This window comes from Epinephelus lanceolatus, chromosome 15 (assembly GCF_041903045.1).
Source record: "Epinephelus lanceolatus isolate andai-2023 chromosome 15, ASM4190304v1, whole genome shotgun sequence".
Taxonomy (NCBI): domain Eukaryota; kingdom Metazoa; phylum Chordata; class Actinopteri; order Perciformes; family Serranidae; genus Epinephelus; species Epinephelus lanceolatus.
This window is the reverse complement of record NC_135748.1, coordinates 43,083,937-43,101,151: the sequence shown is the minus strand read 5'-3', so window position 1 is coordinate 43,101,151 and position 17,215 is coordinate 43,083,937. Positions and strand designations below refer to the sequence as shown.

Genomic DNA, 17,215 nt, shown 5'->3' with positions numbered 1-17,215 from the left:
ATGAATGTTGTCAGATGTGACGTAGTAAAGCTGCAGGATGTTGGACACAGCTGTCCCTCCTGTCCTCGACCACCCACACTGGTCTGAAGGGAGTTAGTGAGTCTGTCACAGGTAGACTGACTCAGTCTGAACACCTGGTCCAGTGTGATGTGATGATGCTGGCTGCTAGCGTTAGCATCAGAGGCTATGCTAGCTCTGACCTAAATGTTTTGTGTTGAGGTGATATTTCAGACTTGATGTTCTCCGATGGTGCAAACAGAACCTGCAGAGAATGCTGCTCCTATCAACAGCTCCATCTGGGTGTTTTTTAAATGTTAATGTTCCGTTCACGTCTGCCTCCATCATGTGACAAAGACACTGTGGCCTTCAGTGACGCACCGGGTCAAAGGGCACCACGGAACGCTATTAATTAGAGTTTATTTTTTAAAGTGTTATTTTTTTCTGTGATTAATTAAATTAAATTAACACGTTATTGTGACAGAATTATATCTATCTTTTTCAATAAGTTATGATCTTTAGACTTGACAACTCTCTGGAGTTATTGGAAATGTTTCAGTCACACAAGTTGGAAACAATTCTACGAAGCCACCACTGGAATCTAATTCTACGAAACAAAAATTCCAATGCTAGTAATATTATTTATACAATTTAATTATGGGTTCTTAAAAGGTCATAAAAAGTTTGGAAATGTTGTCCATGAAAATGTGTGGTGTTGGGGCGTCGGTGGCTTAGTGGTAGAGCAGGCGCCCCACGTACAAGGCTGTTGCCGCAGCAGCCCGGGTTCGACTCCAGCCTGCGGCCCTTTGCTGCATATCTCTTCCCCTTCACACTTCACTGTCCTATCAATTAAAGGCCAAAAATGCCCTAAAAAATATCTTTAAAAAAAAAAAAAAATGGAAAGAAAATGTGTGGTGATCCTGTGGAATAGTGACAGCTATACCGCCTGTACTCCGTGACTCTGGGGTTACTATGGTTACATTACCAAACCAACGTTGTATTATTTAAAATATAAACAAGTTAGTTATATAAAAATTCTTCTTCAGCCCTGTACAGTCGTCATCAATGTTTAAATTTGCTCGAGACCAAAACTGTCTCTGCACGTTTTGGCACTTCTGTGCTAGCTTCATTTTCCAGCCCCGGTCATTAGTGTGTGGTAAAACCACTGGCAAGCAGCACTGAAGACACTCAGGAGGCTCTACCAAAACTTTAAGCTCTTCCTTTTCTTGTAGTTTGTCACTAATATATTGGAAATGTAACAACTCTCTTAAAATAGGTTGGGCGTAAGGCCCCATGTCCACCAAAGTGTTTTTTTCTCAGCTGAAAACACGAGGCGCTCCTCTGAAAACGCAAACTGGAGGCGTTTGAGATGCTTTGGCTGCGTCTGGTTACTTTGATTTGGAATATCCGCAGATGTAAACATTTCGGCAAAGGGTTGAAAACCTGCTTTGGATGTATGGGAGGATGAAGCGTGCAGGGAGAGGGGACGGATCTGCTGCTCTGTAGGTTCATGAGAGGAAACATAATATATTTACAGCATGTTAACAGATTTCTCCTCTACACTTGTACATGTGAGATGTGATGTTTGTCTTCACGGTATTCGTCCGTCCTCCACTGTGACTGAACGGCTGAAGCGACGGTGATGAGGGCGCCGCTTTTACCAAAAGCTGAACATATTTCAGCTCTCAATGTTGAACTTATCTATAGAGAACAAACTGTTTTTTGTACCAGGCTGTAAACATGTTTATTTCTACATGTTAACATGGAGGTCTGTGGGGACTGACTCACTCTTGGAGCCAGCCTCTAGTGGACATTAGAGGAACTGCAGGTTTTAGCTTCCTGTTTCAGCCCCGGAGGTTAACGCTTAGTAAAACCACTGCCAAGCAGCACTGAAGACACTCTGGAGGCTCTACCAACACTTCATGCTCTCTCCTTCCTTTTAATTTGTCAAAAATACACCAGAAACATTTTGCTCTCTTAAAATAAGTGGGGAGTAATAATCTGCCAGGTTACTGCAGTGAATATAAACATGTTCTCAGATCTTGGTTCTCTCAGTAACCTTGTTTTCCTGAGTGCATGTAAACCGAGGTGACAGGTTTTATTTCCACCGCGGCCCACTCATTTTTAATTATGCACTCATGGTATTTAAAGAATTATCCAAATGGAACATGTTAGACGAACAAACATGTTCAGGACTGCGTCTGATCTAAATATGTAGTTTTCCTCTCCTCACATGCGTCGCACTAAGTTCGACATTACGGGACTTTTCATCTTCTCTGATGGGAAATTACAGTTTTCTTCCTGGTTCTTTTATTCATGATCACTTCTCAGTGCACTTGGGATTTCCAGTGTGCAGATGCTCTCTGATTTTTACATGAATCATTTCTCATAAAACTGAATATGTGATCAGATAGAACATTTCAGATTGCTTGGTTTTGCAATATTGTAATTCATAAAAGCTCGCTGTGCTGAGTTGACAAAGAGAAAACGTTACGTAAGCGCAGTGTACTGTAAACTCTGCGGCAGCGCGGGGAGAAAAGACGAACACTCCACTCCACTCAGACCAAGGCCGACTGACAGACGGCGTAACTGAAAAAGAAAAAAGCTTGTTACCTTGGAAAATAATCCACTGTGCGTTCATACATGACATTTCATTATTAGTGTGCGCTGTGAATAGATAGTGATGGGGATGGTGCTGCGACCAGGAGGGATGACTCATCCTAAGTATTATCTGCACCGCCGGCAGAGCAAGCCACAGTGATCCATATTAAATTATACATCCTGTTGTAGAGAAGACATCAAATATTAACATGAATCACCAGCCCTGTTTGAGTCAATCCTCGCTGATGACTGCTGTTCCTCAGGAGCAATTAAGAGTTTGTTCATGCATTCGGTCATTGATCCAGTTCGGACTCAACGCAATCTCCGAGTTCAGGACTGAATTTAGGGCAGTGAGATGAAGCTTTGAAAGAAAAACGTTTCAGAGCACTTTACAGTAAAATAAAATGATGGCAAAAAAAAGCAAAGTGTAGTCCGGAGGAATTAAGAGAGTCTGCACAAATGCACTCTAAGAAGTTCTCCCAAAGACAAAGTTGTGGTTTGGGTTTTGAGGGGAGAATACTGATTGCAGGAAAATAAGGAGGAGACGTTCTCATTGGTGAACAAGTCAGACAAATAAGAGACATCACAGATTCCCTCTCATTGCGTCGGACTCCACTTGATCTCAATTGATTTTCACTCTTTACTTTTGAAGCGCTCCACCGTCGGGCTCCAACACAGATTTGTGAGCTTTTCTCACATCCTGCTACAAAACTCTGCGATCACCCGGTCAAGACTTTAGACTGAAGGAAGGAGGAGTTCCTCCACCGCCAGGGCCGCACAAACTTTGAAACTCTTCAAAAAGTTGTCCTGTCTCCTCAGTGACTTCCTGTAAAGCTCGACTAAAACTCGGTATTTTTTGACCTTGTTTTTTTGGGGAGGGTCCTGATGGTTTGTGTTATTGTTCACTGCCGCACGTTAAACATGCTCTGATTGTGTTGTTAATGTGCTAACTGGCTAACTAGCATCAAGACGCTCTTCCTATTTCCCTTTTTGAATAACGATTACAAACGACCGCCGTCTGCTGCTGTGGAGACTTATTTCCTCTCAGCAGGAGCAGAAAGGACGTGCTGGTTGGCTGTTGGCTGGATTCTTTGTGGTGTGTTCATGTGCAACTTTTTGGCCGAGACGCGGCGACGTCAGGCGACACAGTGGGAGACTTTTGTTGCCGCTAGTTCTTTGAATTCATGTTCTGGGCCTTTTAAGGAAGATTTCAGGGCTGTTTCTGGTGAAACAAAAAGAATCTTACTCTTTAACACAAAGCTCTGTCTCTGCAGGGATCCTTTCCAAAATGTTGTCAGAAAATAAAAATATTTTTACTGAACCAATTTCAAAAGTGTTGTTCCCATTAGTCATTAACATGCAACAATGTGGAGACAAAAGGTCCAGGCAGAAAAATACCAAACTCACCCTATAAGTGATCTCTCTGTTCTTGTCACTTTTAACTTTTAGAATTTTAATGCATCCTTTCGTTGTCTCGCTCGTCCTCTGCTTCTCTGCAACAATGACTCTCATCTTGTAAATGAGACAGAAAGGAAGCAGCTCCCCGGCAAGACTCCCACATCCTCCTCCTCCTGATCCGTGTGCTCAGCAGGACGTCCGCAGCCAACAGTTTGAAGTGTGCCCTCGATGATCCGAGGGGACTTTTGATCAGACTGGTGCAAATTACCCATCCACCCTGCTCAGCCGCTGCCACCAGCACACACAGACACACACAGTCCCAGTCACACACTAATCCCTGCAGCTGAACAGAGGCCAGTGCACAGAGATGTTCAGAAATGCCCTGTGCCCAGCATCCGAACACACACATGCTCACACACACAGCAGGGGGGTCTGTCAGGTCCGTCCGTACAGGAAGAGAGCGCTTGTTGGGGATTTAGCAGACTTGTGAGGGGGGCTGAAGCCCAGAGAAGAGGAAGAGCACTCGGACTAAGCTTCTCTGGCTCTTACTGTGCAGGAAAGGTTGAAAGTTGCCAGTTTTCTGTTTTCTGCGGGGTAGAAATCGTCCGGTCTTACTTCCTGAATCCCCCCTACATCTTCTCAGCACCTCTCCTCTGTAGTCCTCTAACAACCTTCTTCTTTTGTCTCGCAGTGTGATGTACGTGTTCGGCGGCTTCAACAGCCTGCTGCTCAGCGACGTCCTCATGTACACCTCGCCCAGCTGCGCGGCCTTCTCCAGCTCGGCGTCCTGCAGCCAGGCCTGGCCGGGGATCCACTGCATCTGGAACAGCACCCAGGGGACCTGCCTGCCCTGGGAGAGCAGCGCTATCGGAGGCGAGCAGCAGCAGCTCCCGGCCTCCTGCACCACACGATCATGTAGGTGACACTGCCATCGCTTTGAAATCCCACACTAGTGCTTGTCTGCTATGTGAAACTAATCCCAGATTATTTTAGATCCTTCCTGTCTTTTCTCGAGTGTCTGCAGAACTCATCTGCATTCACAGCGCTGATGTCCGATGGCATGCATAAACTGGCAGAAACGACTTGTTTGTCACAGACTGCCAACGCAGTCTTGCACATCAGAGTGAAAATGGCCAAAAAAAGTGTCACCAGGGTGTTTGTGTGTGTGTGAGGTTTTCAGATGGAGAAAACATGGCCTTCATGCTTCTTTAGAAACTGTTCTCTGTGTGATGATGTGCCGACACTGGAGCCACTGATCAGCTGATCAACAGAGAATCATCATCAACAACAGTTTTGATAATTGTTCACCAGCTGCGTGAGAGGATTCAGTGTTTTCTCAGTTTATGATGAAAATGTTTCTGATCTGTCGGTCGGACAAAACAAGATATTTGAAGACGTCATCTTGGCCTCTGTAATCCACATTTTTTCAAGATTTTCTGTGGTGATTTGCAGCTGAGATGAGAGTCAGGACCTCCGAGTCTGAGGTCACGGTTCTCTGTGTGGATTACTGCCCCAAGTGAAGGAGGTCAAGTATCTCTGGGTCTTGTTCATGAGTGAGTGTCGGATTGTTATGGTTCAGAGGGAGCTGAGCCAGAAGGTGAAACTTTCCGTTTCCTGGTCCATCTGCGTCCCAACCCTCACCTATGGTCATGAGCTCTGGGTAGTGACTGAAAGAATGAGGTCACAGATACAAGCGTCTGAAATGAGTTTCCTCTGTAGGGTGTCTGGGCTCAGCCTTAGAGATAGGGGGAGGAGTCAGACATCTGGAGGGAGCTCGGAGTAGAGCCGCTGCTCCTTCATGTTGAGGTGGTTCAACATCTGATCAGGATCCTCCTGGGTGCCTCCTGTTAGAGGTTTAACTGGTAGGAGAGGGGTCCTCCTCTGGTGCTTATTTTTTATAAATGTGATGCTTTTTATGCACCCTGGCTCCTGATTTACATTCAGAGTACAAAAAAATCCGCACTGTGAATCAGTTTATTTTCACAGTGAATTAGAAAATGGACGACGGGCCTCTGCACCCTGTCGTGGGCCACATTTGGCTCACGGGCTGTAAGTGGAGTATCACTGTTATAACAGCAGCAGATAGATTAAAGTGGAAATAGACAGGTTATTTTTGCTAAACCTCGTCATGATAAATTAAATGTGTGACACAGTGTCATGAATAATGACACCATCAGTGTTAAGATTAGTTCCCTATAAGCCTCGTTTTCAGCAGCTCTGTCACAGGGTGCGATCCCACGGGAAACATACGGTATCATTTATGGCAAAAAGGAAGAACGTCAGCTGTTGTGCAGCCAAAACAGGAAAAGTTCAGTGCTTCTTTTCCCCCACAGTAGCTATCCCCAGTTACCAAAGCGTATCAGTGTAAAGCCCTTTTTACACATGCAGTCTGTCCATGAAATGTTGAGGAACATTTCCTGCATGGGGTCGTGTGTGTACAGCAGCAGGGGTCGAAATTCAGCAAAATCAGTACCACAGATTTCCCACCTCATGATCTGGAAACATTTCAGGGAAAACACAGGAGCGGCTGTGTTGTGACTGAAAGCAGTAACGCTGCAGGAACAAGCTCTTAAAGAGTCTCATCCATCTCAAGACATCAGCTCTTACGTGGAGCTAGTGAACGATCACGACTCTGCTGATGACACATTTCTCAGGTGATTTGATAACTTACAACACATTGTCACTGGACATAACCAGCTCCTCACTCGCCATGTTGCTGAAAATAATAATATGGCACATACACATACATCCGACCTCACCTCATTGTCTTCTTCTCTTGAGTTTTATGGCAGTTAGCGTCCATATGAGTCGCATTAACCACCATCTGCTGGGCTATTTCTCTCCCTGTCTGTTCTAGTATCGACGCGGCGTGTGTAAAGAGTTGTAAGATGGACATTTTCCTGAATTTAGTGCGTATGAAACTCACCAGTGTCTGAAGGGTTATCCTGGTAATTACTGGGATCTATGTGTGAATGTGGTCTTGGCAGTCACTGTCCTCAGTACTGGAAATGGCCGACGGTGGAACAACAGAAGTAGCGGTGGAGAACAAAATGCAGTGTGTCTCTGAGGAAACTGATCCTTGTGACTGCAGAGCCAACAGTGAGGCTACTTGGAAACACGACACGTGGAAGTTAAAAAGTTGTTTGTCTCCACTTAAATTAAAAAATGAATCCAAAATGAACTCAGGATGAAACTAGTTGTCGGCTGCGGCCTGTGTGTGATCTCCTGAGTGTGTGTGGGAGTGTGTTCCTGATGTGTTGATGTCTCCTATAAACACATTTCACTACATATAAGTTATTTTTTCCCTCAAGATGACAGTGTGTCCCAGTTCTCAGGGTCTACTGCCCTCTGTGTGTGTGTGTGTATATATATATATATATATATATGTGTGTGTGTGTGGGATAGCTCAGGAAGATGTAATCATCAGAGACAGCTCGCCCAGGTTTCTCTGCTTCCTGCTGAGAGCTCTCCCCTGTTTGCTGTTCGCCATTTGTCACAAAAACTCCAGAGTTTCCTCAACACGGCCGCTCTCATTTCCCAGTGTCGGCATCCACAGAAGCGGCGGCAGATGGAAGCTGCGCCTCAGAATATCTCTCAGCCACATTTAATACCAGGGAGGCCGTCCTGCTCTGCTGCTGTCTGCCAGTGACTCTGCCCCAGCTTCCTCAGAAGAAACCTCACGTCCAGGAAGTGTCGACTGATCTGTGGTTCACGGCAGAGTCTGAACGACTTGAAGGGCCTTTTCCAAACATTCTCTACACCCTCTCCCTACACGCTGCACGTCCCAAAGCAACGAGGAAGGAGTCTGCTTATAAAACCCTACAACAGCGAGCCGCATCGATGCAGATTTACTGACCACATGCAGCGTCACATTGTGTTCGTCATGGAAAACACTCCATACAGACAAAGTTCCATGCGACGACCTTTACAAAATAAACTTAATCTTCCTACAGAATGTGAGATTTTATAAATCTAAGTTTAGTGCAGCCACACTGTGCCACATGGATCTGGTAAACTTGGATACGACATCAGGTGTGATGCCTGCAGACTGTATGATGACAGCGCCTGCTGAATCACAGGCTACGATGCAACAGTTTCACGCACTGAGTGATACTGCAGGGTTATTACTGCTCCAACTGTGAAGCACAACATAGAGAATTGTATTAATAGAATGAATAAAATGTCCAAAAAATATGATTCAATTGTTAGATAATATGTTAAAAAAATAAAATAAAAATTTCAGAAAAATATTATTACAATGTCTGAAAAAAATGTTAATGAAATGTATTTTAAAAAAAATAAAAATAAATAATGATAAAAATTCCAAAGAAATGTTGATAAAATGTGTGCAAATTTTGTTGTAATGTCTGAAAAAAATGTTAATGAAAAGTCCTAAAAATTTCAAAAAAATATCAGAAAAAATGTTGATTAAAAAGTTAAAGGTGTGTTTACAAAATTCATGTGACAGTATGTTGTTGATATTGCTGTCTCCTAAAAGCCACAATCATTTTTACCATTTGTACAGTTTTTTCATCATTGTCGTCTAAATATAAAAAAATGAAAAAATGAAATGGGCATTTTACTCAGCAGGCGAGGCGTGTGGAAACTAAACATTTGGGTTAAAAATGTGTCCTTCACTCCAGTTATTTTCAAATATATTTCAGGCTGTATTGTCCGTACATTGTTTGTAGAACCAACTATTCATACTCCATGTCCTTCGTCATGTTGCAGACGCTGATAACGAGAGGTGTGACCAGTACACAGACTGCTACAGCTGCACCGCCAACACTAATGGCTGCCAGTGGTGCTCGGGCCAGTGTGTGTCTCTGGGGAGCAACTGCACCTCTGCAACGGTGAGGAAACTGAGCCAGCTGACCATGCTAACAATGCTAACCATGCTAACCATGCTGATGATGAGGCATGCTGGGACTCAGCGGGTTCCTGCAGTCAGTTACAGTACAGCTCCACTAACTCTGACACAGTCAATTCCATTGTTAAATAGGATACATACATGTTGTCCCCTCCCTTTCATTTCCTCCAGAAGTTAAAACATCTTATGAATGGAGATGTGTCAGATTTGAGTGATGATGAGATAAAGAACTGATGAAGCACGTCCTCGTCTTTAACTCTGGATCTGATTTGTCCATCTGTGATTAAACAGCTGCTCATTCAGAGGCAGTTATGATGCTCAGACACAGTTCATGTGTCTCCTCCAGCGCTCTTATCTTCACTTGTCTCTAAAGTGTGTGATTAATAAGGGTCAGCCGCTCTGACTGCTCTTATTTCATAATCTAATACTTGTGATAACCTGATGTTCCCTCAGATAAAACATCTTTGTCTTGGACACAATAAGATTCTGTCTCATTACGACCACGACACTTCAGTTATTTTCAGATCTTACAGATCTAGAACCTTCTATCGATATGAAATACATTTCATTTAGAGCTGTACGACTGAGTGTCATTAATGGATTATGAAATTTAACAGTTTGGCACTTTGAGAGTTGAGTTATGTTCTGCTGTCTCCTCTCAGGGAGCCATCGGGGAGTATGACGTTTGTCCTAAAGACAACCCGTCATACGTGTGCAACAAGAAGACCAGCTGTAAGAGCTGCGCTGTGGACCAGAACTGTCAGTGGGAACCTCGCAACCAGGAGTGCATCTCTCTGCCAGGTATGAGATCAGACACTGATACACATGTTGCTCTGATGGACTCCACTGAAAATGAATCAATAAATGTCTCAAGGGTTAGCCTGACGAGTAAATGATTTTTCAGAACTTAAAGTAAAGAAACTACAAAAATGAGACCTTTTGATGCCTTTTTCCGATGAATGAAAGGACATATAGATCATTTTATATATTCTAAGGATACAAAAGCCGAGCTGAGGAATCTACTTAAGGGTGTTGCACAGAATCTCTTAAAAGGATTCCTTAGTCAGGGAAAGTCATTAAGGCATTTACTGAAAAGAAAGAGATTTTACAGCAGTAAAATTCTGCTGTTTCCATGGAGACCATTTGTTTGTTTAAACATACACCTGTAGCCCAGGCTACCTGTCGTCACACCTCAGTATCCTCTCACAAAGTCGGCCTAGCAGTAAATAAAAGGCAGAAGATAAGACACAAAAACCAAACTGGTCAGAGGAAGAAAATAACAGCAAACATGCAACTAATGTCGGAGGAAATTGCAACGTTTGGACGGGAACTTCACCACAGTGTTGAGCTTTTTAAAGGAAACCTTAACTCAGATTTAAAGGAAAATCTTTACTGAAGGTGCTGTGTGCAACTGACCCCAAAGTCTTCATCTGTTGTCTTTATTCCAGAAAACGTGTGCGGTGAGAGCTGGCACCTGGTGGGGAACTCCTGTCTGAAGTTCATCACAGCGAAGGACTCGTACGACAACGCCAAGCTGGCCTGTAGGAGCCACAACGCCGTCCTGGCCTCGCTGACCACGCAGAAGAAGGTGGACTTTGTCCTGAAGGAGCTGCAGATAATGAGCGTAGTGGTAAGAAGGAGAAGGAGGAGGAGGAGGAGGAGGAAGAGGAGGGGGGCAGTCCTTGATAATAATTATCAGATTAGAGGAACTTTAATATTCACCTCGGGGAAAATCGGGTCGTCACACCAGCAGCGGATGAGATATCGATAACACATAGAGAGTAAAGATAAAACAGATAGTGACAGCGAGATGATGAAGACTGAGGTTTTAAATATCAGATAAATGAGGAAGAACGTTCAGTTCATTGAGCTTCTTCTCTGGCGGATCATCACATTGAAGCAGATGTGTATGTGTACAGATGAAACCAGACATGACACTGAGTCAAGGAAGAAAAGACAAATGAACCGTCTTTACTTCCTGTTTCATCATCACTGCTGTGCACCTTCTTAGTTTCGGCAGCTGAGAGTCTTTGTGGTCGCTGCCTTCTGTTGAAGCGTCGTCTTATTCTCAGGTGTGCAGGTTGGACTCTCTCTGTCTGTGAGTTTTGGACCAGCGAGCGTGAAACAAATCTCCCATTAACAGATTCTTTCCTCCGAGCTCGGACGTCTCTTACTCGCTCCATCAGAGCAGATACGCAGAAATCTATCCCAACAATCGACGAACTTTCATCAGACGCAGGTCACATGTCTGCTCACAGAGAACGACGGGAGGTGCACAGTTTAAATCTAATTTGTGCACGGACATAACACACACAGATTATAGAGAAAAATGTTGCACTTACTGAGAGGAGCTGAACACAGAGTGATTTACTGTATTTGTGTCTGATGATGTGTGTTTGGCCTCGGAGCTTTGATCTCACTCTCTTCACTCGTGGCTGCTTGTAATATTGATGATGAAGAAATCCAGTATGAGCTCATAGTTCACTGAGTGGTGGCTCAAAAGTTGGATGTAAATAAAAAACACTCAGCAGCACTGATTCAAACAGACTGAATTCAGCCTTGAAGGGACAGTTTGGATCTTTTGAAGTGAGTTTGTTTGAGGTGATTATCCACAGTCAGTGTGTTACAAACAGTAGACGTCAGGGGACAGCAGCAAAATGTATTTTAGCCACCTGTATACCGTATTTTGAATATTTCCACTGCTTTACCTTGCTGTCAGACAGACTTTCAGACAGTGAACTAAAGCTGTTATATCGCACTCCTCAAAGCCAGACTCAGTCGCTGAAAACAGGAATGTAACACTCCTGAACACAGGATGTTTTTAAAGTCATTACTAAAAGTGTGTGTCATATAAAAACTAAAGTGATGGTCAAAGTTGTCACAGTGAAATTTAAGGTGTGCTGATGGATTCACGTCATCAACTCATGCATTGAGTAACATTACAAGTTAACGTTCCACCTTAAAAGTTGCCGGCAGTCGGCCCAGTGAATGAAGTGATTTTTTCTCTTTCATTTTATAGTTGTAGTTTACTGATGTATGAACAGAGGTTACATAAAACCAGAGTGAGCGTCCTCTACTGACCAATCAGACTGCAGGGTTTCTAGCTCCACCTTTTAGTACCAGATCTGTGTGCTAGGTACCCCAACAGAGGGGGGACCAAACATGTGGACGCTAAGGAACGCTTCTGTTGGTACCATCCACAACTTTTCACTGTGGGAACAGAAAAACGTCAGAACTAAACTGAACTGAACTGAAGTGCCTTTTGGAAACGGAGCCTACCCGATCAAAGCAGCAGTAAATTGGCAGCTCATGTGTTCAGTGATTTTAAATCACTGTTTTTCTCAATAGAGTCTGTTGGGTTTGATGAGAGCATCGATGGGGATCTGAAGATGTTAACGGCTTCCCAGTTGGAAAGGGCCGAAGAAATAAGAAGAAAGAAATAAGAAAAAAAATAAACAAACAAGATCATACAATATTTCTACAAAATCATAACACAAAAACAGCATCGGACAAACAGTAAAATAAAATACAGAAAATTTATGTGTTAAGCAATGTGATCAGGAACGTCAAGCTAATGATTTGCAAGTGACCTCAGATGGTAAAAACCAGTGCTAATGACAAGGTTGATTTGTTCATCAAACTTTAATCTAGAATCAAAGAATTCACCAAAATGTGATGTTATGTTTAGTAACAGAGACCCAAGGGCACTGATTGTGGAAGCAGACTTGACAGTTGGGCCAAAGATTAAACATCTGTTTTATCCTGGTTAAGTTGAAGAAAGCGTTTTACCTTGAGGATTTTACATCCTCGATGCAAGTTAAGACTCTGACACTGCATGGATGCAATGTTGAGTGTCGTCAGCATAAAAACGGTGACATATTACACTATCTCAAAACAGACCCCAAGGGAAGCAGATACAAGGAAGATAAAATGGGGCCTAATATGGAGCCTTGTGGTACGCCACAGGAGATGGGTGCAGTGGAAGAAGACACATTGTCTATAGAAACAGAGACAGATCTGTTTTGTAGGTAGGAGGCAAACCACTGTAGGGTCGGTCCCTGAAGGTCAACAGCATGCTTAAGGTGGTCCAAGAGGATGGCGTGATCGACTGCGTCAAAGGCAGCCAATAGGTCTATAAGAATTAGTGCTGTGTTATTTCCTGAATCTAGAGACTAGAACAAATCCTGTCATGTCAAACATGAAGGAAAAGTATGCAAGAGATGTGGACTCTGATTCATTTTAGAGATGATGTGTGTCCAAAAAGAGAGAAATTAATTAAAAATTGCTAAAGAATGGAAGGGCAGGGACTTCATTCTGATGGATCATAGGAGGGTGGTGAGATTTCTGGTTCCAGCTTCTTCAATGTGACGATTATCTGCTTTACCATCTGAAATAATTAAATATTGGGGGTTTAGACTGTTGATTAGAGAAAAAAAACAATATTTGAAAACTTTGTAATGGGCATTTTCTAAGATTTTATGCACTAATTAATCAAGAAAAAATGGATAATGAAAATAATTGTTACTTGCAGCTCTAAAGGAACAGGAAGGCCTCTACATGGAGGACACATTCCCTGTGCTATTAAAAGGAGTTCCTACATCAAATTCTTTGAATTTACAGCCGCTGTAAAAAGATGTTTCAAATTTTCAGGCTGATGAGGGAGCTGTTTTTCTGGGAGCCACATTATCGGCCTAATCACAGCTTAATGTGTCTAAATGTTTTGGTAGAGAGCGTTACGCAATCCTGAACGTGTCAAACGCTGTGCGAGGGAACGTTTCTAACGAGCCGCTCCGCACTTCAATAAAACATGATGTCATGTTACAGCTGCAGTCCTGCTTCACCCAGCAGGCACAAACACCGCCATCCCTCACTGAAGCCACCCATGCAAAAATGTAAGCCACTTAGGATCCTACAAGGTGCCCTGCAGCCACCGCACGGCATCTGTAATGTCGCAGCTAAATAAGACAAAAACACAGGAGTCTGAATCTCAGAGCAGGGCTGAGACCGACGAGCGGTTTCCATCCATACTAATGCAGTTGTGTAGATTTCCCCTGATGGTCCAGATTCAATTCTGTTGGTCAGTTCCAGGTGATCTTTGTGCTTAAAGGAGGAGAAGAAGTAAAACCTCATTTCTCCGGAATAATATTGGTTTTCAAACTGTCCAGTTGAGCAATAAAAAGTGTGTGGAGGCTCTGAGAGTCAGAAACATGCTTCCCTCCGTGTTACATTGACACCGCTGCTGCTGTTTGGCAGTTCAGACTTATTCCAGACGGCTTCAGTCAATCCTAGAAATGCAATTAAATCCCGATGGAACAGTAATTCGACCCACGTCTATGAGAGATCGAGCTCTCACTGTTTACTACGACTGCAACAGCACGGCCATCGATTAGAGATGGGATGGATAACAGAGCCTCCCAGGTGGAGAGAAGTAAAGCAGCTTTTATTGCTGCTCCGTCAGTCAGATGAGATATCGCTGACATCATCCCAGAGTTGGGACGGGGACTTTTAAAATGTATTCCACTGCAGGTTAATGAATACATGACCTTTAATGTCATTTATAACGTACTCCATTAGATTACTCAAACTAATGTACTCTAAATACTTTTGGATACTTTAAAACGCTCTTGTTGAGCTCTTTTGTCTGGTCTTATATCCATCCATTTCCATTCAGTTATCCAAAGCAAAGCAAGCAAGTCCCCCAGACGTCCTTCTCCTCAGCAACACTTTCCAGCTCCTCCTGGAGGATCCAGGTGTTCCCAGGTCAGATGAGATTAATAATCCCTCCAGTGTGTTTTGGGTCTGCCCTGAAGGCGCCCAGGAGGATCCTGATCAGATGTTGAACCACCTCAACATGAAGGAGCAGCGGCTCTACTCCAAGCTCCCTCCAGATGTCTGACTCCTCCCCCTATCTCTAAGGCTGAGCCCAGACACCCTACAGAGGAAACTCATGTCAGACGCTTGTATCTGTGACCTCATTCTTTCAGTCACTACCCAGAGCTCATGACCATAGGTGAGGGTTGGGACGTAGATGGACCAGGAAATCTAAACCTTTGCTTTCTGGCCCAGCTCCCTCTGAACCACGATGGTCTGGTGCAGCGCCTGCATCACTGCAGACACCACATTAATCTGCTGATCCAGCTCACGCTCCGTTTCACCCTCATTGGTGAACAAGACCCTGAGATACCTGAACTCCTTCGCATGAGGCAGTAACTCTCTCCCAACCCAGAGGGAGCAATCCACCGGTTTCATGCAGAGAACCATGACCTCAGATTTGGAGGTGCTGACTCTCATCCCGACAGCTTCACACTCAAACCGTCCCAGGTCACGTTGGAGGTCACGGTGTGAAGAAGCCAACAGAACCACATCGTCTGCAAAGAACAGAGATGAAATTCTGAGGTCACCAAACTGGACCCCTTCCTGGGTCTTATATTTCTATGACAAAAACACATGGCAGTGTTCTGACTCTGAATCTCTTTTGGTATTATTGTGTGTGAGCAACGCTGCGCACACTCTTAAAATCTGTCATGAATTTTACTCCGTGTCCGAACAGGAAGTGAGTACGTTTAATCATTTTCTCCCTGCGTTCCATCTCTCCCTCAATGTCTGCCAGCTAGCTAAAATGATGTTCGTTTAAAAAAACGCCGGGCAAGTAGAGTAAAAAGTTTTGAAATTTTTTGTTATGGGTTCTTGAAAAGTCCTGGAAAAGTTTTGTAGTTAAACAATGTGTGTGAGCCCTGTTTGAGTCCGACTTACAGAAAACCTATAAAAAGGAAACTTGACATGAAGAGTGGAAGAAGGAGCAGGCAGTGGTAGAATTTTGACTGAAGTTGAACAAAGTCAAACTTTGAACATCGATGAATTTAAATAGAATAAAATCTTTGTTTTAACTTTGGCGTGTCGTCACGTGTCCGCAGTACAAGGCTACGGTGACGCCCTGGGTGGGGCTCAGGAAGATCAACGTGTCGTACTGGTGCTGGGAGGACATGTCACCCTTCACTAACACCACTCTGCAGTGGCTGCCCGGCGAGCCGAGCGATGCCGGCTTCTGCGGCTACCTGGCCGAACCGGCGTCCAGCGGACTGAAAGCACAGACCTGCATCAACCCGGTGAACGGCAGCCTGTGTGAACGGCCGGGTGAGTTCATCATACTTGATGTATGTTTAAGTCTGTTAATGTTTGAGGCAAAGAAGCAAAACTAATTTAACTAACTAACTAATTTTGTGTCTTAGTAAATTGCTGCAGTGCTCCTTTAACTGCAGATGTCACTGGTGTCAGCTGCTATCAAACAGTGTCGTACAGCCACAAGCTGTGGAAAATAATTTTTACACATATTTTACAATGTAAAACGGCAGCAGTGTACTTTACCAGAGGCCTGAATGAATTTGTAAATAGATTTTAACTTATTATAAAACTTCTCATAAAAAGAATTCAGCTGTGTTACATGAGGATTTTGACTGTTTGACCTCTGTTAGAAAATATTTCAGAATCAACTCTTGTATTTTGCATCTGCTCTCCACATTTCCAAACATATTTCTCTGCTCTCGAGATAACACCTCGTTTACTGTAGCCGTGTAGAGTTGAGCAGAGAGAGCACCACCTGAAGGGCTCTGACTTCCCCTGAGGCGCTCCTGCTGAATCTCTGCGTTCACACTCCACGAGTTTAACTTGTTGAAAATGTTCTTCAGCCAACCACAGTGCCAAGCAGTGCCGGACGCCGTGTGCCATGAGAACCACCTGCAGCGAGTGCACCAGCAGCAGCTCCGAGTGCATGTGGTGCAGCAACATGAAGCAGTGCGTCGACTCCAACGCCTACGTGGCGTCCTTCCCCTTCGGGCAGTGTATGGAGTGGTACACCATGAACACGTGTCCACGTAAGACTTCTCATCCTCCTCACTGTTCTCGCTGTTACATATAATCATTTACAGGTTTAATGTGACAGTCAATATGATTCTTCTAGGAAAATATATTCATCATTAAATGTGCAAACATACAACAAAATTGCAAACTTGCCGTGGTGCACAGTGTACATTAATAAATAGATTTATAATTTATAAATGAGTCACTCAGTACAGACAATAAAAACATGTTCTGTGACCACAGAGCACAACCAAAAGTTAGAAGAAACTTTCTTAAAATAATGACTTACCATCTCAAAATTAATCAGTGTCTCAAAACACAGAGACACTTACTCAAAATATTGACTTGAAGTAACAAAAAAAAAAAACCTTCTCATAATATTGACTCAGCAACTCAAAAAATATGAATTAGTGTCTCAAAATATTGAGTTAGTATCTTAAAGTAATGAAGAGAAACTTTCTCAGAATAAAGAGAAGCTTTCCCAAAATGACT

The 17,215-nt window shown here is 43.5% G+C and overlaps 1 protein-coding gene across 2 annotated transcripts in view; it reads left to right on the top strand.

Moving 5' to 3' along the window:
• atrn (attractin) overlaps positions 1–17,215 on the top strand; it is a 225,786-nt gene that overhangs the window by 63,459 nt on the left and 145,112 nt on the right. For both annotated transcript variants that reach the window (XM_078175381.1, XM_078175380.1), the window contains exons 12-17: positions 4,688–4,911; positions 8,728–8,849; positions 9,529–9,667; positions 10,315–10,496; positions 15,781–16,000; positions 16,552–16,737. In XM_078175381.1, the coding sequence (XP_078031507.1) occupies positions 4,688–4,911; positions 8,728–8,849; positions 9,529–9,667; positions 10,315–10,496; positions 15,781–16,000; positions 16,552–16,737 (1,073 nt within the window). The remainder of the gene's footprint in view (positions 1–4,687; positions 4,912–8,727; positions 8,850–9,528; positions 9,668–10,314; positions 10,497–15,780; positions 16,001–16,551; positions 16,738–17,215) is intronic.